General features: G+C 48.7%; 1 protein-coding gene across 2 annotated transcripts; it reads right to left on the bottom strand.

The window, feature by feature from the left end:
- Nucleotides 1–6,050: 6,050 nt before the first annotated feature.
- Mycl (MYCL proto-oncogene, bHLH transcription factor) lies at nucleotides 6,051–12,937 on the bottom strand. 2 transcript variants are annotated; one of them, XM_075945809.1, is made up of 3 exons: nucleotides 12,696–12,937; nucleotides 11,486–11,993; nucleotides 6,051–8,607 (listed from the first exon to the last, which is right to left on the bottom strand). In XM_075945809.1, the coding sequence occupies exons 2-3, from the start codon at nucleotides 11,982–11,984 to the stop codon at nucleotides 7,994–7,996; spliced, it is 1,113 nt and encodes a 370-aa protein (XP_075801924.1). In that variant the 5' UTR covers nucleotides 11,985–11,993; nucleotides 12,696–12,937; the 3' UTR covers nucleotides 6,051–7,993. The 2 variants fall into 2 exon arrangements, with proteins under 2 accessions (XP_075801924.1, XP_075801923.1); XM_075945808.1 differs by lacking the exon at nucleotides 12,696–12,937 and adding an exon at nucleotides 12,356–12,576.
- Between the last annotated feature and the right edge of the window lie 9,157 nt (nucleotides 12,938–22,094).

Raw genomic sequence — 22,094 nt, 5'->3', positions numbered from 1 at the left:
TTACTGATGCGATTACCACTGACATTCTCTTCTCTCAGAGTCTGCAACCCTCATCTGTGACCCTGTGACCCAGGCTCCTGAACAGTGTGACTGGCTAGTTTCATGTCAACTTGACATCTCAGAGGAATGAACCTCAATTGAAAAAAATACTGCCATAAGATTGAGCTGTAGTCAAGCCTAGAGAACATTTTTTTTTTTTAGTTAGTGATTGAGGGGGGGCAGCCAGGCCTCTGTGGCTAGTATTACTGTGAGCTGGTGGTCCTGGGTTCTATAAGAAAGCAAGCTGAGCAAGCCAGTAAGCAATATCCTCCATGGCCTCTGCATCAGCTTCTGCCTCCAGGTTCCTGACTGGTTTGAGTTCCTCCCTTGGCTTCCCTCAGTGGTCTGTGACTCATGATATGTGATCCAAATAAACCCTCTCCTCCCCAAGTTGCTTTTGGTTATGGTGTTTCACCACAGCAATGGCCACCCTAACTGAGGCAGCCAGCCAGAAAGCAGGAACCAGGGCTGCATATACTGCAGCATATGTTACTGCACGCTGCATGGCGGATGAGTCTCTGGGTACCTGTACCAATGTTCTTCTAAGTATTATCTCAAGTCCACCAGCTTGCTTGCCTGTTTAGCAGTATGGTGTTGGCTGGTCTTAGGTCAACTTGACACACAAACTAGAAGTATCTGAAAGGAGGGAAACTTAATTGAGAAAATAACTCCATAAAATCCAGCTGTAAGGCATTTTCTTAATTAGTGAGTGATTGAAGGGGAAGGGTCAATCCCTGGACTGGTGGTCCTGGGTTCTATAAGAAAGCAGGCCCATGGGGAGCAAGCTAGTAAGCAGCACCCCTTCATGGCCTCTGGATCAGCTCCTGTCTCTAGGCTCCTGCCCCGTTTGAATCCCTGTCCTGTGTTCCTTCAATGATGACCAGCAATAGGAAGTGTTAAGTCAAATAAACTCTTCCCTCCCCAACTTGCTTTTTGGTCATGGTGTTTTGTTGTAGCAATAGTAACGCTAAGACACAGGACAAATTCCAGACCCTGAACTTCTGTGACAGTCTTAGGGATGGGGAGACGCACAGAAGTTTGAGAACCAGTTGCCTCTGCCAGGCCTGAAAAGGTAAGGCCTGCAATTCCAGCTTCTCAGAAGGCTATAGCAGGAGAATGGCAAGGGACCTACCTGCCTGGGCAATTTGGGTGGACCTATCTCAAAATAAAAGTTTTAAAGAGCACCAGGCATGATTAAACACCCACCTGTAATCCTAGCATACTGGGTGACTGATTCAGGAGGATTACTACAAATTCCAGGCCAATTTGGTCTAATAGTAAGCTCCAGGCTAGTCCAGGTTACCGAGGGAGATCTTGTCTCGAACCAATTAAGAGTCTAACCAGTCTGCTATGTCTGTCCAAAGGCACCACAATGCCCTGTGTCTTACAATGGAGCGTTTAAAACAGGTTTATAGAGATACAGCTTCTGCCTACCATGAACCCTGGATGCTGGGGCCAGTCAGAGTCTCCAGACTTGCTCTCACCTTCCTCGTCTGCCTATCTCAGGCTACCAAACCCTCAGTGCTCCTTCCATGATGATTCAGCATCACATGAGCACACCAGTGTGGGTATTACAGTTTAAGAAATCATTCATGAAAATTTCATGTGTCGAGGGGGTGCATGTTGGTGGGGGGAAGGGGGACAGATAGATACTTTTCCCAGCCAACGGTCAGTTCCCCTCAGACACCATCTACCTTTTTCTTTTTCTTTTCTTTTTCTTTTTTCTTTTTTTGTTTGTTTGAGACAGGGTTTCTCCATACCTTTGGAGCCTGTCCTGGAACTAGCTCTTGTAGTTTGAGCTCTGCCCTCAAACTCAGAGATTCATCTGCCTCTGCCTCCTCCCGAGTGCTGGGTTTAAAGGTGTGTGCCACCGCTCATCCACCCTTTTGTTTTGAGATGGAGTCTCTCACTGGGACTGGGGACTTGATGATAGGCTAGGCTTCCTGGCTATCTACCTGTCTCTACCTCCCCAGCACCGGGATTGCAAACCGACTCCACCATACACGGCTTTTGCTTTTAAATGGGTTCTAAAGACTGAACGCAGAGCCCCACATTTGTGGGGTATATGCTCTACCAGCTGAGCCATCTCCCCAGCGCCTGCTGGAAACATTTCTCATTTTAAAATTCCTTCTGTCCATCACCTTTTCAAATATGACTAATCTGTTGCCTAAATGTGGCTTGTTTTTAAAAAAAATTATGTATCTGGGCGTTTTGTTTGCATGTAGTCTGTGTACCATGGGTATGCATGTCTGATGCCTGTACAGGCCAGGAAGTCTGGAACTGGAGCTACAGACAGCTGTGAGCTGCCAAGTGGGTGCTGGGAATGCAACCCAGGTCCTCTGGAAAAGCAGCCAGTGCTCTTAACCTCTTGAGTCATCTCTAGTTCACTAAATTGGCTCACTAATATTGTTTCGATAATACCAATCATTTACTGAACAGCTACCGTTGTTCACAACAACCCAATTAGGAAGGTGTTATTCTTTGTATCTTTTTAAAATTTTTAATAGTTGGGGAAATTGGAGCCAGGCGAGGTTAGTAACTTGCCAACAATCATACAGCTAGAAAAATGCAGAGCCAATGTTTGGAATTGAAGTCTGTTGGGTCTGAGTGGCCCCTTAGCTTACTGTTGTCAAGTTTAGAGACAACCCAGTATTTGCCAGGCTCCTAGTAGACCCCTGGCCCTGAGCCTAATCGTTTAATAGCACACCTGATTAGAGTCTTTAAGAACATACTTACATTTCCTTGCCAAGAGAATGGTAACATTAATATGGTCGGATCCCTTTGGCAGCGTCATTCTAAATAAACAGACATTAAGGAAAGGCCGCCCACCGAGTTTGCAGTAGCTATGTCCACGGGTAAGGGAACTTTAAACTGACACATTTAGATACTTTCCCCGTGCTAGCCACTCAAACATCCACGATCTGTGGCTATCTTCTCCTTAGAAAAAAAAAACACCTCCAGCAAGCCTGTCACCTTTCAGATCCGTCCCAGACAACAGCCCTCTGCGCAATCAGGATCCCTTTCCTCTTTTAAAGCGAACATTCTGGAACACCTGGATCTCAGGTGCACCTATGACGACTTCAGATCAAATAGGAGAGTCTAAGGCGTCTCAGTTCCCCTGTAACAGCCAACTGGAGCAGGAGTTACGCATGTATGGCATGCACCTTAGCCTCGCTCATATTATTGTCCAAAAAGGATGACCTGTTTTCTACGCTGAATGTAGCTTTTCCATGGCCCCTTAATATGTTCCTGCCAAGGTGGGTGTGCAGTCCTGCAGGTATACCTTTCAGAGGCAAACCTAATTTGTAGGAACCGCTCTCTGAAATCCAGGAATAAACTCTGAGTTATTCACAGACAAAGACAGAGGTAGGAGTTTGCAGAAATGAGCTAGGAAAGAGCTTAAAATACTTCACATTCCAGAAACTCCCTCCCTTCCCCCCCCCCCCCCAGGAGATGGCTTTATTCCCCCTTTCCTTTCTCAGACTGACTTAGAGGAGCTGAAACTTGGGTAGCTCCAGACGGTTCAGTGTGTGAGTTCAGAGAGCAGCTTTACTGCCTCCGAATTGTCCAGTTTGTTTTTCTGTGAAATGGGGCCACCCCCGGCCCCTGCTCTCTAGGTTATCGTAGGGATTGGCAAAGAAGCTAGCATTGCCGCCTTTCCCCTGGATCCTTATTACTCTAGGAAGGCTCAGGGATTCTTTCAAGGAGTGTGTGGGGGTAATCCTTCAAATCAGTCTCTTGACAAATGGGCTCAGAAGAGTATATACCTCAAATGTACCATGCCCTGCGTTCAATTCCTAGCATCATCAAATACACCACAGCAAATAAAGAAGCTATTGGGAGTTTTAAGAAAGATAGTATTTTCCAGGTATGAGAGCATATGCCTTTAATCCTAGCATTCTAGAAGTGGAGGCGCGGGGGAGGGGGGGTTGTGTGTGTGTCAGAAGTTCAAGGTCATTTTTTACTATATAGTGAATTCAAGACCAACCTAGGCTACGTGAGATCCTGTTATCATTCAGAACGCTTGGTGACCCGAGGCCGGTACAGACATACATGCAGGCAAACACCCATACACACAAAACAAAAATAATAAATAAATCTTTGAAAATTGAAAAGAAAAGCTTTCTGAAATATCTTCTGAGGTTCTAGGGGCAGTCGGTCCAGAAAAAGGCAGTCCGATGGGATACTCACTCGACAAAAGATCGGCCCTGCAAACTTGTTTTACTGTATGACTTTGGGCAAGAAAACACACTGGGCCCCAGTACAGTACTGTGCAGTACAGTATGGCAGTGATTGCTGTTGCTTACTTACCAGGCTGTAATAAAGATCACCTTGGAGATTGAGGAGCTAAGAGCTTTTCTGTTCATTTTTGATGCTGCCTGAGATTGAACTCAGGGCCTTGCACATGCCAAGCAGGTGCTCTACTACTATATGTCCCAAGCCCCAGGAGAAGCTCCACAGGCATCCAGGCATCAAGGCAGGCAGTGAGGTCCCAACTGTAAGGTAGGATTAGTGGAGACCCAAGCAGCCTTCTCTCCCACATGGTGTCCATTGCCTTTTGAATAGCAACTGTTCTCTTTTCACAGAAGGCATCTTTGGAGTGAAATTATCCAACCCAGGCCACAGATGCTGCTGCGGGGTGGCAGGCTGCTCTTGGGACATTTGTTTCACTTCATCCCAGAAAGGGCCAGGCACAGTGGCCCCCAAACAGAGGCAGTGGAACAAGCAACTGACTGTGGACTCTCCTGTTCCTTCTTGGCACTTCCCATATCAAACGAGCTGATCAGAATCATGTAAAGGATAACGAGCTCTGGATCTAGGGATAGGCAGTGATCCAGGAGGAAGGGCTATGGACAAATCCTCTCCCCTTGCATTCACAACAATTAATGGGAGAACTCTGCAGAGCCTTAATTTTCCTCTCATTAATTGAGAGAGGAAAAAAATCATTACACCAGAAATTCTCAGAGAATTGTTTTAAAACCATCCTACAGCTAGCTGGGTGGTGGTGACTCATACCTTTGATCCCAGCACTCAGGAGGCAGAGGGAGGCAGATCTCTGTGAGTTTGAGGCCAGTCTGGTCCTCACAGTCAGTTACAGGACAGCCAGGGCTACACAGAAACCCTGAGAAACCGGATGGATGGATGGATGGATGGATGGATGGATGGATGGATGGATAGATGGACGGACGGGCATACAGATAGATAGGGAAATAAAACCATCCTACAAATGGTTTTATGAGGCTAGGTGTGGTGTTGTACACCATTAGTCCCAGTACCTAGGAGGCAGAGGCAGGTAGATGCTCTCTGAGTTCAAGGCCATCCTGGTCTATGTAGGCCAACCAAGGCTATATAATAATAAAACTCTGTCTCAAAAGACCAAAAACAAGCTGAGCATGATAGTGCATGCCTTTAATCTCAGCATGTGGGAAGCAGAGGCAGGCAGATGTCTGAGAATTCTAGGCCAGCGTGGTCTAAGTAGTAAGTTCCAGGACAGCCAGGATTATGTAGAGAGACAGACCCTATCTCAAAATAAAATAAAACAACCCCCCCACACACACACAAAAAAGACAAAAATCAAATAAAACCAGGACTCCGTAAGAACAGTTCCCGTATGAGGCTGTATAACTTAGAAAGAAATTAAAAATCTACAACCTCACTTGAAACCCGCAAAAACCCAGTGAACTCTTTCTACTCATCTCACAGATAAGGCATCGAGGATTCAGATAGACAAAAGTAAAGGCCACAGCCGCGGCAGAGCCAGGGCTTCCAGCCTTGGAACGTACAGCTCAGCACTCTGCAATTCACCAGGGAATTTTGTTTTCACTGAACCCTGAGCCCTGAGCAGACAGGACATTGTTTAGGCATGTCTGAAAGGGCATTCAGGGACCCAGAGTGGAATGACCAGGTTAGCAACGTGGTAGAAAAATGCAGCCACCCAGATGGCTTGTGACTACTCTGAAATAGTTTTCTCCGGTTCGGGAGGACTCAGATGGCATATGCTACCCCCACTCTGACATTTTTGAGAAATCTTTTATTAGAAGATGTCCCAGAAGGCAACAGTTTAAAATCAAGCAATTAATGATTACAACTAAATACAAAATTTCAGGTAAACTTGCCTTTCAAAATAAACCAGACCCTTGCAACAGGAGGTTTTTGTGTTTTTTTTTCTTGTACAAAAACAGTTAACACCACTTTGCAAAAAGCATACAAAAATACAGTATTAAAAAAAAAAAACAACTCGCACAGCACATAACCCAGCAGCAGCTTGTAGAACACAAGCCGTTCAGATGAGTCTTCAGTAGCCTGCTTCCCACTTACCCTTCCAGAGTCCCAGGAGCCCCTTGGTGCCTGAAAGTCCTGCCCCAGCAGGCAGAACGGCTACTTCCAAAGCTTTCTCTGAGGCCAGGAAGCAATGCCAAGCCATCGTGGTGGGCAGATCTGGAAGTGGCAGCTGGTCTTTGAGAGGCACAGGTAGTATTTACCATCTGTCCGCCCCCCACATTGTTCCCCTACTTCCAAACGCAGGGCCAGCAGGAAGGGATTGGCCTTTCTGGGCAGAGTTCCGAAAAGGTTGACTCTTTGTTCAGGCAAAGTTTAGGATCTCTCGAGGACGCCCACATGACCACCGCTAGCTTGGGTCACTTTCCCTATTGAGGGCTGTACCTAGATTCCACCTGGTGCTGCAGAACACAGCTGGAGCAAAACCAGTTGGGGTTGGCTGAGCTCTGCTCCTAGGGCACCTTGACAACCCACATGTACCTTCTGGGGCACCCGATGAATCCCAGCAGCTCCCCCCAGAGTATCTATCAGGCCCAGATTCTGGGAGAAGGAGGTGACCCAGAGAACCAGGATGGTGGCTTCAGAGCCAGCAAACTCCTTGAAGTTGCTTCAGAAGGACAGGTTTACACTGTTCCTGCAGAATTTCGACAAAAATCAAGAACTGACTTGAGAGGCAGGAGGGAAAGAGGAAGTGGTCAGGCACTTCCTCCTGGGCTCTTTGTGTCTGCCTTGAGAGAAGGTTCCAAGCTGGGCTTCAAATGGCCCTGCAGAAAACACACGGGCAAGGAAGATGTTCATGAGCCAGGATGCCAAGGCTTTCCCATGAATCATTTTCACACGTCCTGCAGAAATATTTCTGATCTGTCTGAAAGGGCGCTGTGGTGCCAATTGCATAACAAAGGCATAAACAAACAAACAAACAAACAAAATACCTTGTAAGGATAGGCAGGTCTCTCTCTGAGGAGGCTCAGAGAGCTCTGAGACAAAGACTCTATAGGCCGAGCCCTTTAAATGTTTTCAAAGTCCTAGCATTGAGAGTGGAGGGAAGGGTGTGGCCTAATGTCCTAAAGTATCTTAAAGGTTTCCACTCCTCAGCTACTGTAAAGTGTCTGACAGTGAGGTAATGGTCCATGCTGATCAAGACTGCAAGCTTCTCTTCACCCAGGACAGCTCGCTTGTGTCCTGGAAAACAGGGCCTCAGGGACAGTATCCAGGCCCGGCAGTCCTTGTGTCATCCCCAGAGACACCAGTGGGAGCAGCATCCTTTCCCAGCCTAAAGCTCTAGCACAGTGTGAGATCTCAGGCAGGCTGCAGCCCCTGGCATCGTCCACCACCTGTTGCATAGCATCCATCAGCCTTTCCTCCGGAGCCAGTGAGCTAGGCAGACCCCGAGTCTCTCAGTCAGCCGCCCGCTGAGAAGCCAAAGGCGCCAGAGAAGACAGCACTCCCATGAGTCAGGCAAGAGGGCAAGCTGGGTTTCGAGGTTTCCAAGAATGCAAGCCCTTATTGTGTGTGCACTGGCTGCAATGCATTCTGGGATCGACTGTCCAGCCTGCCCCGCTGTAACCAAAATGTGCAAATTACTAAAAGGGGGAGAGAAGATAGAAAATAAACGTGTGCGTGCATGCGTGCATGTGTGTGTGTGTGTGACAGAGAAGTCAGGCTTTTTGCTGGGTTAGTAGCCACTGAGGTAAGCGATTCTTTTCTGCAGCTGCTGCTGCCGACACCGGAGCTGCCTTTTCTCTGTAGCCATCTTCTTTTCAGCCCCCACCAGAGCTTGCAAGTACTCTAAGGCCTTGCTTAGGATCACGACTTTGGGGGCCTTAGAGCAGCTGGCCAGGGTGGGCACCTGGTCCCTCAGGGCCAGGAACCGCGAACGGAGGTCATTCCTCCTTTTTCGTTCTAAGAAGTTATGGTTCTTCCTCTTGGTCACGTCCTCAGTGTCAGAACTGACAGGTTTTGGGTGGCAGGACTGGGGAGTCTCGCTTTCTACAGGTGGGGGGCTCACAATCTCTTCCTCCTCCTCTTCCTCCTCTTCCTCCTCTTTCCCCTTGGGAGCTTCTACCTCTGGAGCCTCTGGTTCCTGGGGACCCCTCTCTGGAGCCCCCTCCTGAGAGCAACTTTCTGGAGGAAAGCGGGCAGCATAGTTATGCTGTTGCTGGTGGATAGAGATGTGGAAATGTTTCATGCAGGGGTCCAGGGGGTCTGCTCGCACCGTGATGGTGACTGGCTTTCGGATGTCCAGAGATCGCCTCTTCTCCACCGTTACCACATCGATTTCTTCGCCCTCTGTCCAAGAAGAGATAGGAAGAGAAGAAACATATCCCATGAGGAACACATATACACACACCCTACAGCCTCAGTTCGCAATGTCTCGGCTTGTAAGAATAGGTGATGTATCCATGGTTTAGTTATCACCAAACTCAAGTGAGGAGAGAGACCGCCAACTCATTTATTCTAGGAAAATGGCAGAGTGAAGGGGGATATAAACAAGGAAAATAGTCTCCAGTTTCCTTCTGTACAAGGCTTGGATAAGAACAAAAGGCAGACCCCAGCCAACAGCCCCCAGTCTGCACAGGCTCCCTCCTCCCCCACTGAGGGGATGGAAAGAGCCAGTGGCCTAGGACAAAGTTTAGCTATAAAGATCTTCCCCACTAGGGCTCTTTCATGCCCCATCAGAATTGTAAATGAGGGGTCTGTGGGCAGAGTTGCCCTTTGTTCCTGCCCAGCACAGCCTGCGCTTGGGAATTGTTACTTTTCACAAGTTATAAATCCTATTATTCCCCACCTCTCTGTTCTACCATCCTTTCAGCTGAAGACACCGAGGAGGGAGGGCGACAACCGGTTCTCTCCAGCCACAGAGGGGAGGGGAAGGGTCTCCCTCAGGAGCATTTTGTCCCCGGGTTCAATGGGTTTCCAAAGCCATCCATCATGTATAGGTCACCTGCCCCACCCCCACCACTGGACCAGAAGAGGGTTGGATTTATAATCACAGGTCACAAGAGCCTTGGGAACTTCACAAAGGTACAAAAACAACCGTTTCCCAACGAGCTGCACCAGAGGCAGACAGGGAACAGCAGAATGACCCAGATAAAAAGGCCACCATGCCAGGGACTCAGAGACACCAAGAAGTATCTGTACCATTCCCTAGCTGGAGGGTCTGTGAGATGAACCCAATCTGGTCAGGCAATCAGGGAAAGACCTCCCGCTCCCCACATTCTGCAGCCCTCAACACAGAAGGCCACCTTGGAAGCATTCTGGCTGACAACAGAAGAGCTCCGATCTCTGCCTCTTTTGCATATCAGGAGGCTTGAGCCCCTTTGTCAGGAAGGTTTCCATTGTGTGGACAATCGCATTATTTCTCCATTAATAAAACCTGACCATTCAGCCCCCTGGCCTCAAAGCCTGTGATTGGCTAGCTAAGGAGTGTTTGGAATGCTGTTTTCCCCAGCCCCAATCCCTATTGGCTGATCTGTGCCGTCAGTCACACTCCCCACCCCACCCCCTCATTGTTTGCAATCTGTTGCATTTTGTTCTAGGCCATGTGGCCAGAGAGTGAACCAGGAGCCCACAAACAGGTTCAGGTTAAAGGGCAGGTCAGAAAATGATTCAAGTTTCTGTACATCCCAAGCCTTTAATTTTCGTTGTTAAATCTCACAGCACACAGGGCTGTATCTAAGGAAGGTATCACTTAAGACACCATTCTCCTTTGCAGAACATAGTCTCAGATTCCACAAGATAAGGGATGTCCTCAAGCGGGACAACCAAGTCCATCCCTCCTCATTTTCACCAGAAGAAACGGAGGCCCAGATCAGACACGCTCCCTGTCATTTTGATAGCGGTCTGGACCGCAGATAAAGAACTTCAAACTTCCAAGATGATGAGCTTTCTACTCTAACCCCCCCTGGTAGAGCTGCATCTTCATTAGTTTCTTGATCTCAAGACACCCATTCGAGCCGTTAGACAAACACACAAGCTCTTGTTGCAGGTTAAAAATGACTTTATCACAATGGATCGAAGAAAAAGCGACTTTTAATTGTGTTCTTCTCAACCCCCCCCCATAAATGTACAAACAGCTTCCACAGCCAACTCCCCAGTCCCCTACCAAATACCCATGTAAGGTATTTTTATCTCTCCAGTGACTTTTCACTATTAGTGACTGTGCCCAAAGCCTCCCTCTGCACCTGCAATAGCACCCACTCCAGTCCTTCTCAGGAGTAGGGAGAGGGCTAAGAGGCTGGGTGGTCTGACCTCAGCGAAGTCTGCCCTTCATCGGCACGGAGGGAGGCCTGGAGCACCATGACCGTTACCTCAACGGCAGCTCTTCTCCCAGAGGTGGGACAAAGTGGGAATCACTGAACATTTGTTGAATGCAGCCGAGCAGCTGAAGCCCACAGATGTGCTGGGAGGGAGCTTGGACACTAGCTAAATCCAAAGCAACAGGCATGGTGGAGCCTTTCCCAAATAAGCTGCGGGGAATAAATATTCCCTCTAAATATCAGGGGAGACTGGGGTTGAGGAAAAGAAGCTGGATAGACAGCAGGAGGCTGGGGCTCACTCTTCGGATTTCCTGTCTCTAAGCCTCGGTTTTCCTATCCGTTAAGAGGAGCGTTTATTCTTCCCCCACCTGTCTCATAGGTCACTGGTGATGAGGGTGCATAAGTGGTAACCAGTGGAACTGGGATAGGTAACTTAGGGTAACGCAGGCATTCCGAGAGGATGAAGACTTTGATTCTGCACAAAAGGTTCCTTAGTCTTTTCTCCCTTAGGGAAGTGTGAGTTTCCCAGAGAAAGAGGCAGCAACAAAAAAGCTTCAAGCTTGAAGTGACTCTTAAGGGCACCCTTTTAAACCTCCCAAAGACAGAAATCCCCTACAGTTCAACCCCAGTATTGTCCTCTCTAAGCGCCAGCCCTCAGCACGTCGCCCCTGTCCCCTGGGGCTCCAATCACCATCAGAGGGACGCTGGCTCCCTCCCCACTTCTCCAAACTGTTTACCAACACACCCACGTGCCAGACAGACACAGCTGGGGGCTACACCGACAGCTTCAGTCAGAAAATGGGGAGGAGATGGGAAGGTTTAAGACCCAATGCTTGACCTCAGACAGCTGTAGAGCTCTGGCCACCCATGGGATGCCTCCCTCTTAGCTAGCCTGGGGTGGTCCTTACCGGAGTCGCTGGGGCTCTCGGACCCGGAGCAGGCCTGAGTCTTGGGTTCGCCCAGCTGACACGGGGTGGCAGGCGCCGGGTTACTACTGGCTTCCAGACTGGGAGTGCAGTCCGGGGTGGCGGGCGCTTTGGGCGGGTTCCCCCGCGGCGCGCTTGGGGTGAGTCGGTCGCTCACTACTCTCTCCAGCCGTTCCCGAGCAGAGAAGCCGCTCCACATGCAGTCACGGCGGATGATGGAAGCGTAATTCCTGCCCCAAGCTTTCGAATGGCCCCGAGATTCCACCTCGTCTCCGGCACCCCCTCCGGGCCAAGGCTCCCCGGGACTAATCCCAGAGGCTGGGTCCCCGACGCCGGGACCCGAGCCCCAGGGCGGCGACGTGGGGGGCGACGGCACCAGCTCGAATTTCTTCCAGATGTCCTCGCTGGGCGCCGTGGAGCGGTAGAAATCCTCTCCGCAGTCATAGTCGTAGAAATAGTGCTGGTACGAGTCGAAGTCCATGTCCGCTCCCTGCGGGAGGGAAGGGGAGACGTGCTGACTGCGGTGCCGGCCGAGGGAAGAGGCGGCTCCGAGACCCTCGCCGCAGCCGGCTGCGGGGCTCCGGTCCCTCCCCAGGCCCACCGGCTGGCAACCCGCGCCCTGATCCCTGGTCCCGGGGAGCCTGGCCTGGGGTCAGCACGCTCAGGGCAGCTCGCAGCGGGCCGATCAAGCTGCGGGGAGCGAGTTCAAAGCAAACTTTGCCAGCACCGCCCGGAGCGCAGCTCCTGGGGCACAGCAGGGCCGGGCGGGGGCGCGCTGTCTCGAAGGCAGCCTGCAGCCTTGTAGACCGCCCGTCCCACGGGGACCCGCGCCCGGGCCACCCGCAGCCTCACCTCGCTCCCACCGCCCGCCACCTGGAGCGGAGCGGCTCCCCGCCGGCTCGGGGAAGCCCGGCAGCCCGCACACACACACATGCGCGCCACCGAGCGCGCGGCCCCGCACTCACGAGCGCGCCCCCTGCGCGCGCTCCCCCCGCCTCGCTCGCACACGGCAGCCAGGACGCTCCCGGGATCGACGCGGGAGCGCGATCTGCAGGCGCATTGTTTCCCGACTGCTTTATATCTCGTCGCGTGCCCGGGGCTCGGGGACCAGGAGGGGGGGGTGGTCCCTAGGAGACAAGCCCCACCCCCTCCCTCCCCTCTCTCCGCTGGCGACAGGTGGGGCTGGCCCCACCTCCTGGCTGCACTGGTCGTTTCTATTCTATCCCTTGAAGCCCCCTAATAAATTGCACGCTGGGGAGCGCAGAGCAGAAGAGCTGATGCAGCCCCGCAGTCTCCTGGTGGAGGCGTGACTCTTCAGAGAGGCTTCTGCGGTCCCGGCGACCTAACTAAAGCCTCTCTCTCCGCCTACTCAGACCCAGGGCCTAGAGCTGCTCCCCGCCCCACCCTGCTAGCCTACTTCCCAGGGTGCGCCCCAAAGGGTTCAGGTGCGTCCCACCCCTGATAGAGGTGGGGTAGGGCGGGGGGGGGGGGGGCGGGCAGGACACACTGCACCTCCACCGCGCCACCTGGCGGCCCTTGCACTGAACCCGGGTTTTTGAATTAACCCATTGCTTCAGCAACCGTTAGCCCATTTCTTAGCACGGTGACTCAAACCTGAACAGCAAGGGAAGATTCCGGGTTATGAAGCCTGCAGCACAGAACGTCTCTGAGCCTCGGTTTTACGTGTGAGATGAAGGGATGGCCATAACTTCAGAGGGTCGCCTGGGAGAATTTGTTTACTAAAAAGAGCATCTTGGGAAGGGACGTGTGAGAATACCAACAACACCAGCACCAGCTTAGCCTCGGGTGGGTAGTGAGACGACCCTTCCAGGTCATAACTGACACTTGACCCCTCCTTCACTGCCCTGACTCTCAATAATCATCCTCTACACAAAGCTCTCCTAAGAGCTGTTCTAGAGATTGGGGCCTAGGGGTATAGTAACTTCATTCTGGCCTCTGTTTTGCCCTTCTAGCTGTGGGCTCAAGGTACTTGAAGTTTTGCCTGGAAGCCCTGGCCAAGATGATAGCGGTATAATTCCTTTGTGTTATCCTACACAGGCTACCTTCAGAGAAAGGAAGAAGCTATACAGCCTGAGATTTAGGTCCAAGGAACTTAGGATAGCAGCCAACACATCTAGAATCTTTCACCTGGCATCAAGGTCTGGTGTCTGGTTGTCTGCCATCTTTCTCTTCCTCCCACCCTTTTTGTCTGACTAGTCCAAACTCCACGCTGTTGCCATCCCCACAGACTGAAGCCAAAAGTACAAACACTTCCCTTTGTTTTGGGGCAGGGAACAGGAGGTGTGAGATGACCCATGAGTTGGGTGAGAAGGCAGGGGTGTGTGTGACTCTCTGTGTTCCGTTTGTTGTGTCTAAGGTGTGTTTGGGACATCCTTGAAGGCAGAAATTGGCTCTTAGTTGCTTTGTAATCCCAGCATCTAGAATGACGGCTGGCAATATTTGTGCACTGACTTCTGAGTGACCTAGCCAAACAGATTTTATTGAGACGGCCTGTATGCCCTGTTCTGTGTTGTACCAAGAGGCCCAGAAAGGGTTCCAAGTTTGATTGCAGCCCTGATGCAGAGAGACTACACTTCATTTTGGTGTCTGGGATGTTGTCTGGGGTGGTTGCAGTAGAGGCCAGGGGTTTTGGTCATGATGACAGACACCAATATAAGCCGGAAGAATTTGTTGCATAGAATTCATAGGAGGCTAGGAATGTATGCTTGAAAAATGGGCCTACTTGGTTATTTCTTTTGTTCATTTACTTATTTATTTATTTATTTATTTATTGAGACAGAATCTCATTCTGTTTCCCAGGCTGGCCTAGAACTGACTATACAGGACCAGGTATGGTGGCTTATGCTATAATCCTAACACAAACTTCTAACTGTAACACGACGATGTACCAATTCCCTTGCTGGAGACAATCTAGACTACTGCCTGATTGACGGTATTAATGTAATGAGGGGACAGTGGCACACGCCTGTAATCCTAGCCACTTGGGAAGCTAACCACAGGAGGATCACTGAGCATTGGGCAACGTATTGAAGCCCTGTCTCAAAACTAAAATGATTTTTCTTCAGTGATGGGACTTGAACCTAGGGCCTGATGTAAGCTGAACAAAGGCTCTACTCCTGAGCCATATCCCCAGGCCAAAAGTATTACTATAGCTAGGAAAGTATTGGTGCTAGTCAAAAAGGTTTGAGCAGCAGAGAAAGTCAGAGGTCAAGGAGGGATGCCACAGTAATCACTAGCATCTATCAAGATGTCTCTGGCTACGAAAATGCTGCCTCAGAGACTGGGGAGATGGAGCCACACAACTCATCCCCCGACCTTACTTACGCTCTGGGTCACACAGCAGTTCTCAGAAAGCTGTTCTGCCCTCCTTGTGAATCCGCCCACTGGGAGAGAATGCACTCAGCAACAAACAGAGAAACCCAGGCTGTTCCAAAGCCCCACTTCCCCTTATAAATTAATGAATTGGCATCTGATTTGAAATATCAGTCTCAGGAGCCTGGTTAATGTGTGTCTGTTCCGAGGAGACGCTGCTGCTTTTAGGACTAACAACTGTGGTTTCTGAGTTAATGTCTGGACCCAGAACGTTCACCAAGGTAACAAATACTACCCTCGAGACATCCAAATTATCTGCAATTTGGTTGTTGTTGTTCTAATTCATTAAAAATATGCATATACATTATACATGTATATACACACACACACACACACACACATGGCAGGGGGGGGTATGTGGAGGTCAGAAGACAACTTGTGGGAGGCAGTACTTTCCTTCCGCCATGTGGGTTCTGGGAATTAAACTCTGGTCACTGGGTTTGACAGTAGGTGCCTTTACCCACCAAGCCGTCTCACCAGCCCTGATATTCTGTTTTTATTGCTTTGAGACAGAGTCTCATCTAGTGCAGGCTGTCCTTTATACACACTATGTAATTAAGACTGCCTTGAACGCCTGATCCTCCTGCCTCCACTCCCATGTGCTGGCATGGTCTGCATTTTTTTAAGATGTTACTTATTTATCTAGGTGAGATTTTTGTTTGTTTTGTTTTTGAAACAGGGTCTTATTGAACCCAAGCTGGCCTGGAACGTGTGTCAATCCTTCTGTCTCAACCTCCCAAGTACTGGAATTATCTATCATTTACTTATTTATTTTTGTTTTGCTTTGAGATGGGTTCTCACTCCGTAGCCCAGACTGGCTTTGAACTCATGGCAATCCTAAGGGAAGAGAGAGAGAGACAGAGAGGTGTGACTTATGCATTTAGTTGCAGTATAACCATATAGTCAAAATAGCACGGACATTGACTATTTGTTTACTTTAAAAAAAAGAGCTAGTTTGATAACTCCGAGTTTTGGCCTTCAAGCCTTAGGACTATATTTAATTTAACTTTATTATTGCCTGTAATAAGAAAGTAGTTAGGGGGATGTATGTGAGTACATGCATGCACCACACACACATAGGCACCACACACATATGCACCACACACACATAGGCACTACACACATGCATGCACCACACACACATAGGCACCACACACATATGCACCACACACACATAGGCACCACACACATATGCACCACACACACATAGGCACCACACACATATGCACCACACACACATAGGCACCACACACATATGCACCACACACACATAGGCACCACACACACATAGACACCACACACATGCATGCACCACACACACATAGACACCACACACATGCATGCACCACACACACATAGGCACCACACACATGCATGCACCACACACATGCATGCACCACACACATGCATGCACCACACACACATAGACACCACACACATGCATGCACCACACACACATATGCACCACACACACATAGGCACCGCACACACATAGACACCACACACATGCATGCACCACACACACATATGCACCACACACACATAGGCACCACACACACATAGACACCACACACATGCATGCACCACACTCTCATAGACACCACACACATGCATGCACCACACACACATAGGCACCACACACATGCATGCACCACACACACATAGGCACCACACACATGCATGCACCACACACACATAGGCACCACACACATGCATGCACCACACACACATAGGCACCACACACACATAGGCACCACACACATGCATGCACCACACACACATAGGCACCACACACATGCATGCACCACACACACATAGGCACCACACACATGCATGCACCACCCACGCATGCACCACACACATAAATGCACCACACACACAAAGGTACCACATACACCACACACACACATAGGCACCACACACACATAGGCACCACACACACACACGTACCACAGATGCACAGGCACCACACACACATAGGCACCACACACACATACATGAACGCACACAAAGATCTAAATCTAAATAAAAGAACTAGAACTCTTTAAAGACCATAGGGATGAATCTATAAGGCCTCAGATTTTGCAATTGATTCTTAAATATGACATCGATATTTCTTAAGTAACAACAGCAAAGAAAGCAAATTAGATTTTATTAAAATTAAAAACTCAGACAGGCATGATGACTCACACTTGTAATCCCAGCACTCTGAAAGTTGAAGAAGAAAGATTTTGACTAGTCTGGATTACACAGGCAACAAATCAGAAAAACTTCACACCCATATAATTCTTATAATTATATAAAATTATAAACAAAGCAGGGTGCAGTGGAGGTTCCTGTAATCCTGAAACTTGGGAGGTGGAGGCAGGATAATAAGGAGTTCAAAGCCAGTCTTAGCCAGGACCCTGTGTCAAAATGAAAACAAATTTAAGAGAAAGAAGAGAGAGAGAAACCTAGCAGGTCGTCTATTGTCATACAAGCCTGAAAGTCTGAATTCATCCGTTAACCCATGAAGGTGAAAGGAGAGAACCAACCCTGACCTCCACACGTGTGCTCCAGCACGCGTGTCCAACCACTACCACTGCCTCACTATTACATAAAGGGAAAGGAGCCGGAGAGATGACTCAGCAACTAAGAGCACTAGCTGTTCTTCCAGGAAGCAGGAGTTCAGTTCCCAAGCCCCCCATGGTGGCTCACAACCATCTGTAACTCCAGTTCCAGGGGATCTGATGCTCTCTTTTGGCCTCTAAGGGCACCAGCCACACACACAACCCACAGAGAGACATGCAGGTCAAACACCCATAGACATAAAATAAAATAATAAAAAATAAAACTTAAAAATAAATAAAAATTTATACCATGAAGCCAATTTTTCATAATTAAAAAACTTTTATGAATCCAAGGCACTATCAAGAATGTGAGAAGAAAAGGGGCTGGGCAGGTGGCTCAGCGTAAGGAGCAATCACTGTTCTTAAAGAAGACCCAGGTTCAATCCCCAGCACCTACATGGTAGCTGGCAACCATCTATAACTCCGGTACTAGGGGATCGACCCTCTTCTGACTTCTCTTACGGTGCCAAGTATATATGTGGTGCACACACATACACACAAGCAAATACTCATACACATAGGGCTGGAGAGATGGCTCAGCGGTTAAGAGCATTGCCTGCTCTTCCAAAGGTCCTGAGTTCAATTCCCAGCAACCACATGGTGGCTCCCAACCATCTGTAATGGGGTCTGGTGCCCTTTCCTGGCCTGCAGGGATACACACAGAACATTGTATACATAATAAATAAATAAATATTAAAAAAAAACAAAAAAAATACTCATACACATAAAATAAAATCAATAAATCTAATTTTTTAAATAAAAATTGAAAAACAAGACAGAAAGACTCATTATGCATTTGAGGAAGGCCTCCAACAAAACAAAACAACAACAAAAACACACACACACACACACACATAGCATAGCAAACAATGAAGAATTCAAAGGGAATAGAAAAAACAGATGGAAAGGGAAAATTTTCAAGCTTTGTAATTATTGGGAGAACAGGGAGCTACAAAAGAGAACATTAAGGGAAGTGTAGCATCATGTTCCACACCTGCGGTTCCAGCACGCAGGGGACTAACCTGGGCTCTACTATTATAAAGTCAAACCCTGTCTGAAAAACACAACAAAATAAAATGAAAGCAGAAAAGAAGAAGTGGGGAGAGAAGAGAAAGAGAGGGAATATTTAGGAAATGAAGAAAAACATTTAAGAAATACAAAACTATAATGGTAAATTAGTAACCCCACAAAAATCCTGAGCTTCATTGTTCATAGTTTGAATCGGGGGAGGAGGTCATGATCTGGTAAGGTATGATCACAGAGCCATTATCCAAATGACTGAACTCAACTCTAGCCCTGTATCACCTGTCCCAGAGATCAGACTGATACCAAATGACTCAAAGCACCAATTTTTAATCACATGGTTGATCTCTCTGGCATGAGTCATCTTAACTTTGTAAGGGTCTACCACGAATCACCTTATTAGTACAAACTATCTGGGGGCCACCATGAATAACGAACACACTCTGATACTTGGGGAATTCCAAGACTCACTTCCTGCCTTGCAAGGACAAAGCCTAGTCAAATTCTTTATTACAGTAGACCCACACAAGAGCACATTGTTGAATTCAGAATGCCAGAGTACAACCTCAAAGTGTTCATTAAAAAAACAGGTGACATACAAAGGCTTGTAGAACAAATGATGTCTCAGCACACCACTGGGTGCCAGGAAACAAGGAAACAACACCTTTACAATTCTCAGGGGAAATCTAAAATTTTATACCAAGCCAAACTATCCACCAAAATTGAGGTTATGATAAACAGCGTTTCAGAAAGGCTGCATCTCAGAATCTTATTTCCAAGTACACTTTCTCAGGCAGATGTTGGGTGCTGTGCTTCACCAGGGTGAGGAAGTAAATCAAGAAAGAGGAAGAAATGAGTTCTGAATGACAGGCCATCAATGCAGGGCAGAAGCAGCGGGGATTTCCAGGATCAGAGAGAGGGGAAGTTCTAGCCTGAGAGTGGTGAAGCTGGCCAAGAAACCGTGAAGTTCAGATTCCAATAGGAAGACGAATGGTTCCCAGAAAAGAGAAGTGTAACTGACAGATTGATAGCCCGGTATGCTGGGCTGAATGAAGTAATCTTTGTAGCTGGTGTCTCGTATGAATGGGAGGCAGGTGTTTCAACACCTAGTAAGTCCATAGAAACAAAAGTGAAGCAATTCAATGCTGAAGAAGTGTTTTAAAAGGAGAGCTAAAGTCAGGCTGGTAACACACACACACATACATACATACACACACACACACACAGAGGGAGAGAGAGAGAGAGAGAGAGAGAGAGAGAGAGAGAGAGAGAGAGAGAGAGAGAGAGAGAGCTGAGCCAAGTGGGCAAGATAGTTCAGCAGGTAGCAACACTTCCATGCAAACCTGACCACCTGAATTTGATACCCAGGAGTCCACAGAGGAAGAAGTAAACTGACTCCCAAAAGCTGTCCTTTGACCCGCACACATAGTGTGGTGCCTATGTGTGTGTGGTGCATGCATGTGTGTGGTGCCTATGTGTGTGTGGTGTATGCATGTGTGTGGTGCCTATGTGTGTGTGGTGCATGCATGTGTGTGGTGCCTATGTGTGTGTGTTGCATGCATGTGTGTGGTGCCTATGTGTGTGTGTTGCATGCATGTGTGTGGTGCCTATGTGTGTGTGGTGCATGCATGTGTGTGGTGCCTATGTGTGTGTGGTGCATGCATGTGTGTGGTGCCTATGTGTGTGTGGTGCATGCATGTGTGTGGTGCCTATATGTGTGTGGTATGCACATGTGTGAAAGGTGTGCACAGAGGCCAGAGGAAGACATGGGGTGTCCTCCTCTGTCATCCCTCCTTTCCTTTGAGGAACAGTCTCTCACTGAAATTGGAACTTGTGTTTTTGATAGCATGGCAGCCAGTCAACAAGCCCCGGAAATCATCTTGCATCTGCCCCTCTCAGTGCGGAGTTACAGGTCTGTGTGAGACTGCACCTGGCTCCTGGATGGCCCCTGACCGCCAGTCCTTTGCTTGTGAACAAGAGCTTTTGAAGCCTGGTCTACAGAGCTAGTTCCAGGATAGGCTCCAAAGCCACAGAGAAACCCTGTCTCGAAAAACCAAAAAAAAAAAAAAAAAAAAAAAAAAAGAGCTTTTGAACACAGGGCCATCTCTCCCGCCCCTATATTTAGATCCATGTGAATTTTCTTTCCCTCTCTTCCTCTATCTTCTCTTTGTTTGAGAAGGTCTTGCTATGTAGCACAGGTTGGCTTGAATCTTTCCATCCTCCTGCCTCAGCCTCTGGGGTGCAGGGATTCCAGGCATGAGACACGACACCCAGCATGAGTTATTTCATATATGATAATAGGCATGTGTCTAACTTTTTAAAGTCTTACTTTCATCTTGTCCTTGTGAGTTTAAACATCTTTTCCCCAAACTGTTTGTGGCACGGGTGAACTGCAGGAGTGAGTGGGGTTAAATAGTGTGTGCTCAACCCTCACACTCAGCCAGAAACCCGCTCTTCCTTTCACAGTGCGGTTCTTCCTCTCATTCTGCAGACTGGGCCAGGGAGTGTGAAGGGCTTTTTGGAGGAGGAAAATTCAATCTGAGCCTCGAAGATATTGAAGATTCCAGGAGCTGGGGATGTAGAATGGGTAAGGCTTTAGTCTGAGGCCTAGCACTGCAAACCAAAACAACACACACACACGCACACGCACGCACGCACACGCGCGTGTCTCCCAACAGAAATAAAGGGAAAGGTAGAAGAGAACAAGAAAGGAACATTTGGAGCATTTAACCAGATTAAGGGCTAATTTTCCACTCCATATTAGTGGCTCTGTTATCTCTGCTTGGGTTTCCCTGCAAAGCACCCCTTCCCTTAGAACCCTCTAAGGAATGTGGCCTTGCCCTAAGCCGCAGTGGGAAAGGGTTCTGGGGACTCTGTGCTTAGCTCTGCAGACAACCAGAGGAAACAGGCAGGCCCAGCGGGACAGCAAGAGCTTTCCTATAGAGAAGCAGGTTGCCCAGACGATGTCTCCATTTGGAAGCCGTGTCAAACTAGGCTAGCTTGTACCTATCCTCAGTTTCCCCGTCTGTAAGATGGTGCCCCCCAGCTGTGGTGCCATGCAGAATTAAAGCTCAGTCTGCTTAGCCTGCTGTCTTGCCTGGAGCAGACAACTTCCAAAGGGTCAGTTTTCTGCTCTTTTTTTTTCAGGAGGGGGAGTGAGAATTGAGGCAAATGATCTGCCGATTTCCCAGTCAAGGCTTGACTCCTTGGCAGAAAAGTTGAAAAGGAGAATGAGGGACAGTCACGGGTTTGCGGACAGAAGAAGCCAGGTGGATTTCCACTTTGGGAAGATCACTACAGAGATTCCAAACTCAGTGAGGGAAGGGCTGTTCTGAGCTCAGCTCGGTATCTGATTGGCTCCTTTCCCCTCGATGTGGACATCCAGCCTTGCTTCCTAAAGTGGCCCTTCCAGTTTGCGTTCTTAGAGAGGCTTGACAAGCAGAGTGAGAGGGCTGGCCCTCAAGCCCGAAGGGCTGGTGTAGCCATCCTGAACTGCAACACAGGGTACTAGATTACATGGCGTGGCATTTGTATAGAGGCCAGAGAGGACCTGGAGTGGCAGCCCC

This window comes from Microtus pennsylvanicus, chromosome 13 (genome assembly GCF_037038515.1).
Source record: "Microtus pennsylvanicus isolate mMicPen1 chromosome 13, mMicPen1.hap1, whole genome shotgun sequence".
Classification (NCBI taxonomy): domain Eukaryota; kingdom Metazoa; phylum Chordata; class Mammalia; order Rodentia; family Cricetidae; genus Microtus; species Microtus pennsylvanicus.
The sequence above is the reverse complement of the archived record's forward strand: the minus strand, read 5'-3'. Positions and strand labels throughout refer to the sequence as shown.